This window comes from Gasterosteus aculeatus, chromosome 2 (genome assembly GCF_964276395.1).
Source record: "Gasterosteus aculeatus chromosome 2, fGasAcu3.hap1.1, whole genome shotgun sequence".
Taxonomy (NCBI): Eukaryota; Metazoa; Chordata; class Actinopteri; order Perciformes; family Gasterosteidae; genus Gasterosteus; species Gasterosteus aculeatus.
Window position 1 is genome coordinate 11,657,883 of NC_135689.1, and position 15,710 is coordinate 11,673,592.

General features: G+C 45.1%; 2 protein-coding genes and 2 long non-coding RNA genes across 4 annotated transcripts; 2 read left to right on the forward strand and 2 right to left on the reverse strand.

Moving 5' to 3' along the window:
* Window positions 1-5,028: 5,028 nt before the first annotated feature.
* Window positions 5,029-7,375, forward strand: LOC144388986 (uncharacterized). The gene is made up of 2 exons (XM_078092734.1): window positions 5,029-6,305; window positions 7,186-7,375. The coding sequence occupies exons 1-2, from the start codon at window positions 5,462-5,464 to the stop codon at window positions 7,332-7,334; spliced, it is 993 nt and encodes a 330-aa protein (XP_077948860.1). The 5' UTR covers window positions 5,029-5,461; the 3' UTR covers window positions 7,335-7,375.
* Window positions 5,795-6,461, reverse strand: LOC144388988 (uncharacterized). Its single transcript, XR_013453289.1, has 2 exons — window positions 6,347-6,461; window positions 5,795-5,839 (listed from the first exon to the last, which is right to left on the reverse strand). It is a non-coding gene; the product is annotated as an uncharacterized LOC144388988 (long non-coding RNA).
* A 2,592-nt stretch (window positions 7,376-9,967) lies between the features above and the next one.
* Window positions 9,968-15,248, forward strand: LOC144388984 (uncharacterized). Its single transcript, XM_078092728.1, has 2 exons — window positions 9,968-14,178; window positions 15,059-15,248. The coding sequence occupies exons 1-2, from the start codon at window positions 13,335-13,337 to the stop codon at window positions 15,205-15,207; spliced, it is 993 nt and encodes a 330-aa protein (XP_077948854.1). The 5' UTR covers window positions 9,968-13,334; the 3' UTR covers window positions 15,208-15,248.
* LOC144388987 (uncharacterized) lies at window positions 13,668-14,334 on the reverse strand. The gene is made up of 2 exons (XR_013453287.1): window positions 14,220-14,334; window positions 13,668-13,712 (listed from the first exon to the last, which is right to left on the reverse strand). It is a non-coding gene; the product is annotated as an uncharacterized LOC144388987 (long non-coding RNA).
* Window positions 15,249-15,710: the final 462 nt, after the last annotated feature.

The window sequence follows — 15,710 nt, forward strand, 5'->3', positions numbered from 1 at the left end:
TGTTTAAAAAAAACAACTACTGCCATCTTGGGGAGGAATGACAACATTGCAAGCAGCTGTGAATCCTTAGCATACATTTACAGCAGATGTTACAACAGATATTAACTTCTTTAACCACAACACGTTCATTTGCAAATAAAAAGGGCTATTTATTCAGGAAACAGTTGTCCTATAAGGAAATATTGCTGTTCTAACTTTCCTTGACTCAATAAATACATTTTCTGAGGAGGAACATTTGACTTTTCAGACAATTCTGCTCGGCTCATACTGTAAATATGACATCAATACAAATGCAGCAATTTATCACACATGTCTCCTAATACAATATGCAAGTCACATTTAGATCAAGGGTTACATTGTAATATGTGGCTTTGTTTCAACTACCAGAAGCAGAAAAGGTTAATTGTTTTTAAGAAAGGAGTTTTGGGCTCATGGACTTGGATACTTGGATAGTTATTCAATATGACCGATATCATGAGAAATGTTTTCCCACCGATGTATTGTAGTTGATAAAAAATAAGACGGCTGCTTAATAATATACAGGAAAGCACACTATATTTTTTACAGTAAATTCTTAAATGTTTTTCATTATAAAGTTTCTCTAGACCCAAAAGAATACAGAGGATACCAAGAATAACCATTTATCTTTAACACCTTGATTCTCACAAATAAAAACTGACACCACTCTTAAATATTTCTCATTACTCAGTGCCCATTACTAAAGCGCCACAGAAATATACACATTTCTAAGTTGAAAAGGGCAGAACTGACATATCACACATTTTTAACAGCTCAAAATAAACAATGTAAAAGGGGGCGCGGTTACATTTTTTTAACCAAAGAAAGCTGCACTGGCATACGCAATCAAGGCCACAATGATCACATAAATTAGGAAATTACCAAATGAGAAAATAAGTGCTACTTACCGCTACCGCTAAGCTTAACAAAAAGGACCGTTTTTCCCGTATCGGGTGGGCAGCAGAAGTAAAACACCCGGTTATAGTTCCAGGTGTGCTTCATTCAAACACTCGCGTACTTACAGAGTATTGGAGCCGGTAGTTGTGGTTCTATCAGCCCGTTCATGTCGCTCTGCTGCCGTAACTTCGCCTCGTGCTTCACCCGGTCGGAGCTCTGCAGGAGTCTAAGAACTCGTGCATGCACGTGCATGCGCGTTACAGATTATTATGAAAATATTAACGTTAATATCGTCTATCTTTCAACCTTACGTTACAACATGACACATTTATCAACAAATTGACGTTTTCTGGCACGTTGATGTTTCATCCCGGTTGAAAAGACGTTGAAACGAGGTCTTAGACGTTCAGACCTCATTTCAACCCAATTTCAACCATATTTCAACGTTAAAATTACGTCTTGTGCTCACTGGGAAGAACAAGCAGCTAGTCTTCCACACTGAAAGACGTCGTCTATTACAGCAACGGGATTATTCGCAATATTTCCCAGCTCACCTTAATCTTAACCCGAATAAAAGTATGATGAGGAACGTTTGTCGCAGGTTACGATAACTGCACGTGTGTGTGTTCTCTGCTCAATGCTACCCCCACATTGTTATTATATATGTATTCAGCTCAGACTTTGTCCCTGCAGTATTAGTACACTTGTTTTATTGAGCAATAAATGGTAACAATGCAACGTTAATAGATAAAGTTCCTTATGTCACTCCAAGTTGTGTTGGTAGAATGAATGCAAAATGTATGGGAAATAATGTAGATGTCCGCAAACCGTTTACCCGCTGCTGCCCCTTTATTTGTTTCCGTGTGCGCGCGTAAAGAAGGACCGCCTACTGTGGTGACGTCATCAAGTCAGCCGCTGTGTATTTCCGCATGGACCTCTGTGCGTTAGTCGCTGAATAGTTCTGCTCCTGTCCGTGTGAACATGCACATAGTCAATCACCGGCGACCGGGGACTACAAAGCTTCAATAGCGATGTCCACATCGCACAGTCTTTCACCGCCGAGAAGTATTTTAGAAACGACGATAATCGCTCAGACAGGATATCAGCTGTCAGTCGCTCAGCCGTCACCTAGCAACCGTTGCTATGGCACCACACACGTAATCGGTGACGCGTCTTTCCTTTGATGTGTGAGACTAGTTATAGATCAGATCATTTTGAATTTGAAGGCATTGGAAGCAGCCATGGATTTGCTCATACGCTGCTGTATGATCCTCCCTATATCGGAAGATATACATGACGTACGCTTCAGCATATTCCCAATGATCGAGAGCTTTTTCTACAGGTTGGGAGAGAATCAGTGGAACAACCTGGAGAAATGCATCCCAGATGTCGCCATTGAAGTTATGTTGGCAGAACTGCTTATGGATATAATAACAGCGTTATCCAAAGCATGCCTAAACTGTTTAGTGAGCACTCGCACTTTGAAGACATACACTGAAAGTCAATTTCTAGATGAGATATTGACTCAAAGTTTCAAACATATTATGCAAATTAAAGACAAAGTCGAGTGTGCAAGCTCAAAATCCTTGAGTGACATGATACTTAGAGAGGCCTTAGGAAATGCCAGAAGATTTGACAAAATCAAGAAACGTACTTTTCACCTAGAGCACGTCATTCCCCTTGAACAACTCAAGTTAATGGTTAGTCATGCCTTAATAATGTTGTGGGAATTTACTCCAATGATGAAAAAGCCGTCCATATTTCGAGTACAAAGACAGAAAATTACTTTGACCAAAAAGCTGGTGCCTGTCGACCAAGATGGTGTTGAGGAATCAAAGGCTCCGGACAATGTCACGTCAGAAAGAGTTCAATCATCAATTCTGAGGAAAGTGAACGAGACAATGGATCCTTTCCTGCATGACACGTCAAAAATACGTTACTCCGGCTTAATCAGTTCACAGATTCCATGGGACGTTAGTGAAAAAGTATTTGATATGTGCGGGACAGATATGTTTCAACGTGCCACTCTCGGGAAAATTTATATCGGGTGCTTCGTTGAAAAATTGCTAAATCACATACTTGATCAAATTCAGAAAAAATTCCTGAAGGACGAAGAATACTCCCCCATATTGATGGGTGATATACAACCCTTTGTGTCAGACCTGGTGAAGTGGGCTAACAACGAACAAAATCACAACAATGTTTTGGAAATCTCTGCAATCGCAACACGTCTGAAGGATGACCTTTTCAAAAGAATTCAGATGACACACCAGGGTGTTATCAAGAATGAACTGATGGATGAAGAGATTTTTGAAAAAGTATATATCTTCATGAACTTGTTGAATTTATATAACTGTCAGGTTCTCAGGATGGTTGAAAATATTGGACCGACTAAAGAGATAATTTCAACTACGAGTAAAGTTGAGGTCACAAAGTCACAAAGTTCAAATGTTCCGTTCAAAGAGTTTTCTTCACCACAGTTGCTGGTCGACCACCAGATCGACGTTCTTCCAAATTCTCCTGTAGAACCTTCACAGGACAACACAGGGCAGGAAAGAAAAAAACGTTGTGTTGAGCCGGTCATAGAGGACCTAGTTTGGGGGTTAGCGGAGAACTTCAATATTGAAAGTTGCACCAGGCAACTCGAGGTCATCATTCAGCGTCTGGTTGAAAAGATTTTGTCCAAAGTCAAGTATGTGGACTTTGACCTCAAACTAAAATCCTTCAAGAACTTGCACAAGAAGATGTACAATGAGCTGTACAAGATGAAGGGCGGTAGAGCAGATTTGCTGCTCTGCTTGATATTGGGGGACGAGGAAGTTGAAGATTGCATCGTCTCCATCATCATAAATCACGTGGGGCAGAGAAGCGGTATCTGCAAGTTCTTCAGCCGCGTGGGCCAAGCCTTCAACAACATCTTTAGGCAAAACAACAGTATACATCCAATGCCTGACAAAGCCTGAGACAGTCGTGGAACAGTCCGTAAGACAGTTGGTGGGACAGTCATGGGTATGTCGTGGAACAGTCGTGAGACTGTCGTGGAACAGTCGTGAGACTGTCGTGGGACTGTCGTGGAACAGTCGTGGAAGAGTCGTGGAGCAGTCGTGGAACAGTCGTGGGACTGTCGTGGGACTGTCGTGGGACAGTCATGGAACAGTCGTGAGACTGTCGTGGGACTGTCGTGAGACAGTCATGGGACTGTCGTAGGACAGTCGTGAGACAGTCGTGGAACAGTCGTGGAACAGTCGTGAGACTGTCGTGGGACTGTCGTGGAACAGTCGTGAGACTGTCGTAGGACTGTCGTGAGACAGTCGTGGGACTGTCGTGAGACAGTCGTGAGACAGTCGTGGGACTGTCGTGGAACAGTCGTGAGACTGTCGTGGGACTGTCGTGGGACTGTCGTGGGACTTTCTGCGAGACAGTCGTGAGAAGTCTAAGACGGTCGGTGAGACAGTCTTACAGACGTAAGAAAGTTGGTGGGACAGTGTGTGAGGCAGTCGGTGGAACAGTCCGAGACAGCCATGGGACGAAGGACAGTCGTGAGACAGTCATGGGACTGTCGTAGGACAGTCGTGAGACAGTCATGGGACTGTCTGCGAGACAGATTTCCGGCGGAACAGAGCCCCACCCTCCCCCATCACCCTGTATGACTCCCCCGTCACTATTGTGGATTCCTTCCGTTTCCTGGGCTCCATCATCACCCAGGACCTCAAGTGGGAGCTGAACATCAGCTCCATCACCAAGAAGGCTCATCAGAGGTTGTTCTTCCTGAGGCAGCTGAAGAAACTCAACCTGCCAAAGACGATGATGGTCCACTTCTACACGGCCATCATCGAGTCCATCCTCGGCTCCTCCATCACCGTCTGGTACGCTGCAGCCACAGCCAAGGACAAGGGCAGGCTTCAGCGGGTCATCCGCTCTGCAGAGAGGGTGATCGGCTGCAATCTGCCGTCCCTGCAGGACTTGTTCGCTTCCAGGTCTCTGAAGCAAGCTAAAAAGATCGCGGCCGACCCCTCCCACCCCGGACAAAAACTGTTTGTGCCCCTTCCATCTGGCAGGAGGCTGAGGTCCATCAGGACTACGACCTCCCGCCACACGAACAGTTTCTTCCCGTCGGCAGTCGGGCTCATCAACAGAGCCCGATCCCCCACTGCCTGACCATAACACTCCACCGGTCACTCCCCCTCATACTGCACATGCCACTTTAACTGCAATTCATCACTTTGTCACTTGTCACTTGTCTGTTACTTGTTTGTTAGTGCACTTTATGCTTAATATTTTTCTTTAACTTTTTAATATTTAAATTTTTTTTAACTTTATTCCCTTGTTTTATACTAACCCATAGCCTTAGCCTTATTCTACTAACCCATTGCACTAGCATTTCATTCTACTTTATTACTTGTGCACTGTTGTCTTGTCTGTCTACTGTCGCGCACTAACCGCCAAGACAAATTCCTTGTATGTTTGACATATTTTGGCTAATAAATATTTCCTGATTCCTGAAGCCTGTAAGACGGTCGGTGAGACAGTCTTACAAACGAGCTGAATGAGATCTACTGCAGATTCAATAGACAATGTCCTGATCCCATCCCGCACAGCTCCACCAACCTGCCCCAGTCCCCCACGTTATGGTCCGGCTCAAAGGCCACAACAAATAAGAGGAAATCACGCTCCAGGGAGAACCAGCCAAAGATGTTTATTCACCAAACTGATTAAACAAACAAAACACAGCAAAGGGAAACACTATTGTGCTGGGGACCAGGAGAACCCCAAGCAGTCAACCCCAAACAATCAGAAAGGGCAGGTTTTAATGCACTCAAGAGACAGCGGACAGCTGCGTCGAATCTGCCTTATGGCCTCAGCTCCACTCCACCAGGAAGTTTACCCGGTAACACACACACAGACAGACACACCCACAAATACCCTGGCAGTGGCCCTGGGGCCGTCACACCCACCCCTCCGTCCCCCAGCCCATCAGGGGCTCACGCCTCTGTATCACCTTCCCCTCCCCCACGTACCAGCCTGCTTCAAGGCCTCCACCATCATCCCTGTTCCCAAGCAGCCCAGGATCACAGGACTCAATGACTACAGGCCCACCTCCCTGACCTCTGTAGTCATGAAGTCTTTTGAACGGCTAGTCCTGTCCCACCTGAAGACCCTCACTGACCCCCTCCTGGACCCCCTGCAGTTCGCCTACAGAATCAACAGGCCTGTGGACGATGCTGTCAACATGGCCCTCAACTACATCCTCCAGCCTCTGGACTCCCCAGGAACCTACGCCAGGATCCGGTTTGTGGACTTCAGCTCTGCCTTCAACACCATCATCCCGTCTCTGCTGCAGGACAAACTCTCAGCTACACAGACAAATAACAAAGGATCCAAACAAATAAGTAAGGCCTGTCTCTCGGACACAGTTAAAATATTTCTTGACCTAGTTAGGAGGCCAAAACAAGGCAAACCCAAACAGGGTTAATTTAACAAAAGGCAAAGAAACAGGGTTAATTTAAGCAAAGCATTGGTCTCTGGCAGGTTAGCGGGTGTAGAGCTGATGCTCAGTGATCCATGCCCGGTCAGGCCGCTTCAGCCAATCAGCGTGGGTCGGAGGGATCGACGCTACCATGAGAATTACCAGCGGCGGACATTGAGTGCATCAGGTGGAGAGTAGTATGCAGCCACACCAGTGAGCTTCTGTCACCACACAGCGCCGCGTGAAAGACGCCTGGCTAATGAAATGCAGACAGGTGCTCTGAGGCCGCCTTTGTACCGCATTGTCATGCAGCGATTGGCTGTGATCCAGACCCAGCTGAAAGTTATTAGGACCAATCACTGCATACTGCCACACAAGCCCAAAAGATCGTAGCCGACCCCTCTCACCCCAGACAAAACCTGTTTGTGCCCCTTCCATCTGGAAGGAGGCTGAGGTCCCTTCAGGGCTAAGACCTCCCGCCACACGAACAGTTTCTTCCCTTCGGCAGTCGGGCTCATCAACAGAGCCCGGTCATCCACTGACTGACTCTGACATTCCTCTGGTCACTTTCTTTTAAAATTCATATTTTTAAATCTAACTTTATTCTTTTATTTTAAACTAACCCATATAATAAAATGCTAATGCTATGGGTTAGTTAACATTAGCATTTTATTTTATTACGCGTGCACTGCTAGTTTGTCTATTTTCATACTGTCTACTGTCACGCACCAACCGCCAAGTCACATTCCTTGTATGTATGACATATTTTGGCGATAAATGTCAATGACACCTCCAATCTACAGCAGAACCTGGCATATCAGGAGATTGGAGCTACTTAGGCTCTACCACCACCACCAGTGTCTGGACTCCCAAAGGGGGGATATGCCTCATCTCGGCATCCTGGCCCCTGCGGCAGGATGGAGTCCAAGCCCCAAACAACTTTGCAATATAAGTATTTATGCCTGTTATAATAAAGCATTGTTAAAATTTCAAGAAGTCTCTCCGGATTGAAATAGCTTTTATTCCGCTTTTATGTTTAATTCCGTAAGTGTCATCGATGAACTAAAACTCAACTGTTTGCTGAGTTGACTGCAGTTATGTTTTCCTGGTTATATACCTAATATCCAAAGCATAAAATCTCTGAGACATCAATTAGACAGAGATACTGCGGCATATGAACCGCAGCACTTTATGGTTAATAGAGGGGTTTGATTCATCCGAATCAGCCCTTTTCTAGATGTGCTAACTGTAGTAAAACAACATTTTTATGGTCTTTTACCATGGAGACTCAATGGGAACATTGTGAGAGCTGAATCATTACAGCTCAGCACGCTTTTCCTCATGAAATATACTCGCTTTTTTTTATGCTGCAGGAATTGGATACTGCAGCAACCTAAAACCCCCATTAAACGAGAAGCCAAAGTAAAAGCAACGGCTGTTTAAAAAAAACAACTACTGCCATCTTGGGGAGGAATGACAACATTGCAAGCAGCTGTGAATCCTTAGCATACATTTACAGCAGATGTTACAACAGATATTAACTTCTTTAACCACAACACGTTCATTTGCAAATAAAAAGGGCTATTTATTCAGGAAACAGTTGTCCTATAAGGAAATATCACTGTTCTAACTTTCCTTGACTCAATAAATACATTTTCTGAGGAGGAACATTTGACTTTTCAGACAATTCTGCTCGGCTCATACTGTAAATATGACATCAATACAAATGCAGCAATTTATCACACATGTCTCCTAATACAATATGCAAGTCACATTTAGATCAAGGGTTACATTGTAATATGTGGCTTTGTTTCAACTACCAGAAGCAGAAAAGGTTAATTGTTTTTAAGAAAGGAGTTTTGGGCTCATGGACTTGGATACTTGGATAGTTATTCAATATGACCGATATCATGAGAAATGTTTTCCCACCGATGTATTGTAGTTGATAAAAAATAAGACGGCTGCTTAATAATATACAGGAAAGCACACTATATTTTTTACAGTAAATTCTTAAATGTTTTTCATTATAAAGTTTCTCTAGACCCAAAAGAATACAGAGGATACCAAGAATAACCATTTATCTTTAACACCTTGATTCTCACAAATAAAAACTGACACCACTCTTAAATATTTCTCATTACTCAGTGCCCATTACTAAAGCGCCACAGAAATATACACATTTCTAAGTTGAAAAGGGCAGAACTGACATATCACACATTTTTAACAGCTCAAAATAAACAATGTAAAAGGGGGCGCGGTTACATTTTTTTAACCAAAGAAAGCTGCACTGGCATACGCAACCAAGGCCACAATGATCACATAAATTAGGAAATTACCAAATGAGAAAATAAGTGCTACTTACCGCTACCGCTAAGCTTAACAAAAAGGACCGTTTTTCCCGTATCGGGTGGGCAGCAGAAGTAAAACACCCGGTTATAGTTCCAGGTGTGCTTCATTCAAACACTCGCGTACTTACAGAGTATTGGAGCCGGTAGTTGTGGTTCTATCAGCCCGTTCATGTCGCTCTGCTGCCGTAACTTCGCCTCGTGCTTCACCCGGTCGGAGCTCTGCAGGAGTCTAAGAACTCGTGCATGCACGTGCATGCGCGTTACAGATTATTATGAAAATATTAACGTTAATATCGTCTATCTTTCAACCTTACGTTACAACATGACACATTTATCAACAAATTGACGTTTTCTGGCACGTTGATGTTTCATCCCGGTTGAAAAGACGTTGAAACGAGGTCTTAGACGTTCAGACCTCATTTCAACCCAATTTCAACCATATTTCAACGTTAAAATTACGTCTTGTGCTCACTGGGAAGAACAAGCAGCTAGTCTTCCACACTGAAAGACGTCGTCTATTACAGCAACGGGATTATTCGCAATATTTCCCAGCTCACCTTAATCTTAACCCGAATAAAAGTATGATGAGGAACGTTTGTCGCAGGTTACGATAACTGCACGTGTGTGTGTTCTCTGCTCAATGCTACCCCCACATTGTTATTATATATGTATTCAGCTCAGACTTTGTCCCTGCAGTATTAGTACACTTGTTTTATTGAGCAATAAATGGTAACAATGCAACGTTAATAGATAAAGTTCCTTATGTCACTCCAAGTTGTGTTGGTAGAATGAATGCAAAATGTATGGGAAATAATGTAGATGTCCGCAAACCGTTTACCCGCTGCTGCCCCTTTATTTGTTTCCGTGTGCGCGCGTAAAGAAGGACCGCCTACTGTGGTGACGTCATCAAGTCAGCCGCTGTGTATTTCCGCGTGGACCTCTGTGCGTTAGTCGCTGAATAGTTATGCTCCTGTCCGTGTGAACATGCACATAGTCAATCACCGGCGACCGAGGACTACAAAGCTTCAATAGCGATGTCCACATCGCACAGTCTTTCACCGCCGAGAAGTATTTTAGAAACGACGATAATCGCTCAGACAGGATATCAGCTGTCAGTCGCTCAGCCGTCACCTAGCAACCGTTGCTATGGCACCACACACGTAATCGGTGACGCGTCTTTCCTTTGATGTGTGAGACTAGTTATAGATCAGATCATTTTGAATTTGAAGGCATTGGAAGCAGCCATGGATTTGCTCATACGCTGCTGTATGATCCTCCCTATATCGGAAGATATACATGACGTACGCTTCAGCATATTCCCAATGATCGAGAGCTTTTTCTACAGGTTGGGAGAGAATCAGTGGAACAACCTGGAGAAATGCATCCCAGATGTCGCCATTGAAGTTATGTTGGCAGAACTGCTTATGGATATAATAACAGCGTTATCCAAAGCATGCCTAAACTGTTTAGTGAGCACTCGCACTTTGAAGACATACACTGAAAGTCAATTTCTAGATGAGATATTGACTCAAAGTTTCAAACATATTATGCAAATTAAAGACAAAGTCGAGTGTGCAAGCTCAAAATCCTTGAGTGACATGATACTTAGAGAGGCTTTAGGAAATGCCAGAAGATTTGACAAAATCAAGAAACGTACTTTTCACCTAGAGCACGTCATTCCCCTTGAACAACTCAAGTTAATGGTTAGTCATGCCTTAATAATGTTGTGGGAATTTACTCCAATGATGAAAAAGCCGTCCATATTTCGAGTACAAAGACAGAAAATTACTTTGACCAAAAAGCTGGTGCCTGTCGACCAAGATGGTGTTGAGGAATCAAAGGCTCCGGACAATGTCACGTCAGAAAGAGTTCAATCATCAATTCTGAGGAAAGTGAACGAGACAATGGATCCTTTCCTGCATGACACGTCAAAAATACGTTACTCCGGCTTAATCAGTTCACAGATTCCATGGGACGTTAGTGAAAAAGTATTTGATATGTGCGGGACAGATATGTTTCAACGTGCCACTCTCGGGAAAATTTATATCGGGTGCTTCGTTGAAAAATTGCTAAATCACATACTTGATCAAATTCAGAAAAAATTCCTGAAGGACGAAGAATACTCCCCCATATTGATGGGTGATATACAACCCTTTGTGTCAGACCTGGTGAAGTGGGCTAACAACGAACAAAATCACAACAATGTTTTGGAAATCTCTGCAATCGCAACACGTCTGAAGGATGACCTTTTCAAAAGAATTCAGATGACACACCAGGGTGTTATCAAGAATGAACTGATGGATGAAGAGATTTTTGAAAAAGTATATATCTTCATGAACTTGTTGAATTTATATAACTGTCAGGTTCTCAGGATGGTTGAAAATATTGGACCGACTAAAGAGATAATTTCAACTACGAGTAAAGTTGAGGTCACAAAGTCACAAAGTTCAAATGTTCCGTTCAAAGAGTTTTCTTCACCACAGTTGCTGGTCGACCACCAGATCGACGTTCTTCCAAATTCTCCTGTAGAACCTTCACAGGACAACACAGGGCAGGAAAGAAAAAAACGTTGTGTTGAGCCGGTCATAGAGGACCTAGTTTGGGGGTTAGCGGAGAACTTCAATATTGAAAGTTGCACCAGGCAACTCGAGGTCATCATTCAGCGTCTGGTTGAAAAGATTTTGTCCAAAGTCAAGTATGTGGACTTTGACCTCAAACTAAAATCCTTCAAGAACTTGCACAAGAAGATGTACAATGAGCTGTACAAGATGAAGGGCGGTAGAGCAGATTTGCTGCTCTGCTTGATATTGGGGGACGAGGAAGTTGAAGATTGCATCGTCTCCATCATCATAAATCACGTGGGGCAGAGAAGCGGTATCTGCAAGTTCTTCAGCCGCGTGGGCCAAGCCTTCAACAACATCTTTAGGCAAAACAACAGTATACATCCAATGCCTGACAAAGCCTGAGACAGTCGTGGAACAGTCTGTAAGACAGTTGGTGGGACAGTCATGGGTATGTCGTGGAACAGTCGTGAGACTGTCGTGGAACAGTCGTGAGACTGTCGTGGAACAGTCGTGGAACAGTCGTGGGACTGTCGTGAGACAGTCATGGAACAGTCGTGAGACTGTCATGGAACAGTCGTGAGACTGTCGTGGGACTGTCGTGGAACAGTCGTGAGACTGTCGTGGGACTGTCGTGAGACAGTCATGGGACTGTCGTAGGACAGTCGTGAGACAGTCGTGGAACAGTCGTGGAACAGTCGTGAGACTGTCGTGAGACTGTCGTGGGACTGTCGTGGAACAGTCGTGGAACAGTCGTGGAACAGTCGTGAGACTGTCGTAGGACTGTCGTGAGACAGTCGTGGGACTGTCGTGAGACAGTCGTGAGACAGTCGTGGGACAGTCGTGGGACTGTTGTGGGACTGTCGTGGAACAGTCGTGAGACTGTCGTGGGACTGTCGTGGGACTTTCTGCGAGACAGTCGTGAGAAGTCTAAGACGGTCGGTGAGACAGTCTTACAGACGTAAGAAAGTTGGTGGGACAGTGTGTGAGGCAGTCGGTGGAACAGTCCGAGACAGCCATGGGACGAAGGACAGTCGTGAGACAGTCATGGGACTGTCGTAGGACAGTCGTGAGACAGTCATGGGACTGTCTGCGAGACAGATTTCCGGCGGAACAGAGCCCCACCCTCCCCCATCACCCTGTGTGACTCCCCCGTCACTATTGTGGATTCCTTCCGTTTCCTGGGCTCCATCATCACCCAGGACCTCAAGTGGGAGCTGAACATCAGCTCCATCACCAAGAAGGCTCATCAGAGGTTGTTCTTCCTGAGGCAGCTGAAGAAACTCAACCTGCCAAAGACGATGATGGTCCACTTCTACACGGCCATCATCGAGTCCATCCTCGGCTCCTCCATCACCGTCTGGTACGCTGCAGCCACAGCCAAGGACAAGGGCAGGCTTCAGCGGGTCATCCGCTCTGCAGAGAGGGTGATCGGCTGCAATCTGCCGTCCCTGCAGGACTTGTTCGCTTCCAGGTCTCTGAAGCAAGCTAAAAAGATCGCGGCCGACCCCTCCCACCCCGGACAAAAACTGTTTGTGCCCCTTCCATCTGGCAGGAGGCTGAGGTCCATCAGGACTACGACCTCCCGCCACACGAACAGTTTCTTCCCGTCGGCAGTCGGGCTCATCAACAGAGCCCGATCCCCCACTGCCTGACCATAACACTCCACCGGTCACTCCCCCTCATACTGCACATGCCACTTTAACTGCAATTCATCACTTTGTCACTTGTCACTTGTCTGTTACTTGTTTGTTAGTGCACTTTATGCTTAATATTTTTCTTTAACTTTTTAATATTTAAATTTTTTTTAACTTTATTCCCTTGTTTTATACTAACCCATAGCCTTAGCCTTATTCTACTAACCCATTGCACTAGCATTTCATTCTACTTTATTACTTGTGCACTGTTGTCTTGTCTGTCTACTGTCGCGCACTAACCGCCAAGACAAATTCCTTGTATGTTTGACATATTTTGGCTAATAAATATTTCCTGATTCCTGAAGCCTGTAAGACGGTCGGTGAGACAGTCTTACAAACGAGCTGAATGAGATCTACTGCAGATTCAATAGACAATGTCCTGATCCCATCCCCCACAGCTCCACCAACCTGCCCCAGTCCCCCACGTTATGGTCCGGCTCAAAGGCCACAACAAATAAGAGGAAATCACGCTCCAGGGAGAACCAGCCAAAGATGTTTATTCACCAAACTGATTAAACAAACAAAACACAGCAAAGGGAAACACTATTGTGCTGGGGACCAGGAGAACCCCAAGCAGTCAACCCCAAACAATCAGAAAGGGCAGGTTTTAATGCACTCAAGAGACAGCGGACAGCTGCGTCGAATCTGCCTTATGGCCTCAGCTCCACTCCACCAGGAAGTTTACCCGGTAACACACACACAGACAGACACACCCACAAATACCCTGGCAGTGGCCCTGGGGCCGTCACACCCACCCCTCCGTCCCCCAGCCCATCAGGGGCTCACGCCTCTGTATCACCTTCCCCTCCCCCACGTACCAGCCTGCTTCAAGGCCTCCACCATCATCCCTGTTCCCAAGCAGCCCAGGATCACAGGACTCAATGACTACAGGCCCACCTCCCTGACCTCTGTAGTCATGAAGTCTTTTGAACGGCTAGTCCTGTCCCACCTGAAGACCCTCACTGACCCCCTCCTGGACCCCCTGCAGTTCGCCTACAGAATCAACAGGTCTGTGGACGATGCTGTCAACATGGCCCTCAACTACATCCTCCAGCCTCTGGACTCCCCAGGAACCTACGCCAGGATCCGGTTTGTGGACTTCAGCTCTGCCTTCAACACCATCATCCCGTCTCTGCTGCAGGACAAACTCTCAGCTACACAGACAAATAACAAAGGATCCAAACAAATAAGTAAGGCCTGTCTCTCGTACACAGTTAAAATATTTCTTGACCTAGTTAGGAGGCCAAAACAAGGCAAACCCAAACAGGGTTAATTTAACAAAAGGCAAAGAAACAGGGTTAATTTAAGCAAAGCATTGGTCTCTGGCAGGTTAGCGGGTGTAGAGCTGATGCTCAGTGATCCATGCCCGGTCAGGCCGCTTCAGCCAATCAGCGTGGGTCGGAGGGATCGACGCTACCATGAGAATTACCAGCGGCGGACATTGAGTGCATCAGGTGGAGAGTAGTATGCAGCCACACCAGTGAGCTTCTGTCACCACACAGCGCCGCGTGAAAGACGCCTGGCTAATGAAATGCAGACAGGTGCTCTGAGGCCGCCTTTGTACCGCATTGTCATGCAGCGATTGGCTGTGATCCAGACCCAGCTGAAAGTTATTAGGACCAATCACTGCATACTGCCACACAAGCCCAAAAGATTGTAGCCGACCCCTCTCACCCCAGACAAAACCTGTTTGTGCCCCTTCCATCTGGAAGGAGGCTGAGGTCCCTTCAGGGCTAAGACCTCCCGCCACACGAACAGTTTCTTCCCTTCGGCAGTCGGGCTCATCAACAGAGCCCGGTCATCCACTGACTGACTCTGACATTCCTCTGGTCACTTTCTTTTAAAATTCATATTTTTAAATCTAACTTTATTCTTTTATTTTAAACTAACCCATATAATAAAATGCTAATGCTATGGGTTAGTTAACATTAGCATTTTATTTTATTACGCGTGCACTGCTAGTTTGTCTATTTTCATACTGTCTACTGTCACGCACCAACCGCCAAGTCACATTCCTTGTATGTATGACATATTTTGGCGATAAATGTCAATGACACCTCCAATCTACAGCAGAACCTGGCATATCAGGAGATTGGAGCTACTTAGGCTCTACCACCACCACCAGTGTCTGGACTCCCAAAGGGGGGATATGCCTCATCTCGGCATCCTGGCCCCTGCGGCAGGATGGAGTCCAAGCCCCAAACAACTTTGCAATATAAGTATTTATGCCTGTTATAATAAAGCATTGTTAAAATTTCAAGAAGTCTCTCCGGATTGAAATAGCTTTTATTCCGCTTTTATGTTTAATTCCGTAAGTGTCATCGATGAACTAAAACTCAACTGTTTGCTGAGTTGACTGCAGTTATGTTTTCCTGGTTATATACCTAATATCCAAAGCATAAAATCTCTGAGACATCAATTAGACAGAGATACTGCGGCATATGAACCGCAGCACTTTATGGTTAATAGAGGGGTTTGATTCATCCGAATCAGCCCTTTTCTAGATGTGCTAACTGTAGTAAAACAACATTTTTATGGTCTTTTACCATGGAGACTCAATGGGAACATTTTGAGAGCTGAATCATTACAGCTCAGCACGCTTTTCCTCATGAAATATACTCGCTTTTTTTTATGCTGCAGGAATTGGATACTGCAGCAACCTAAAACCCCCATTAAACGAGAAGCCAAAGTAAAAGCAACGGCTGTTTAAAAAAAACAACTA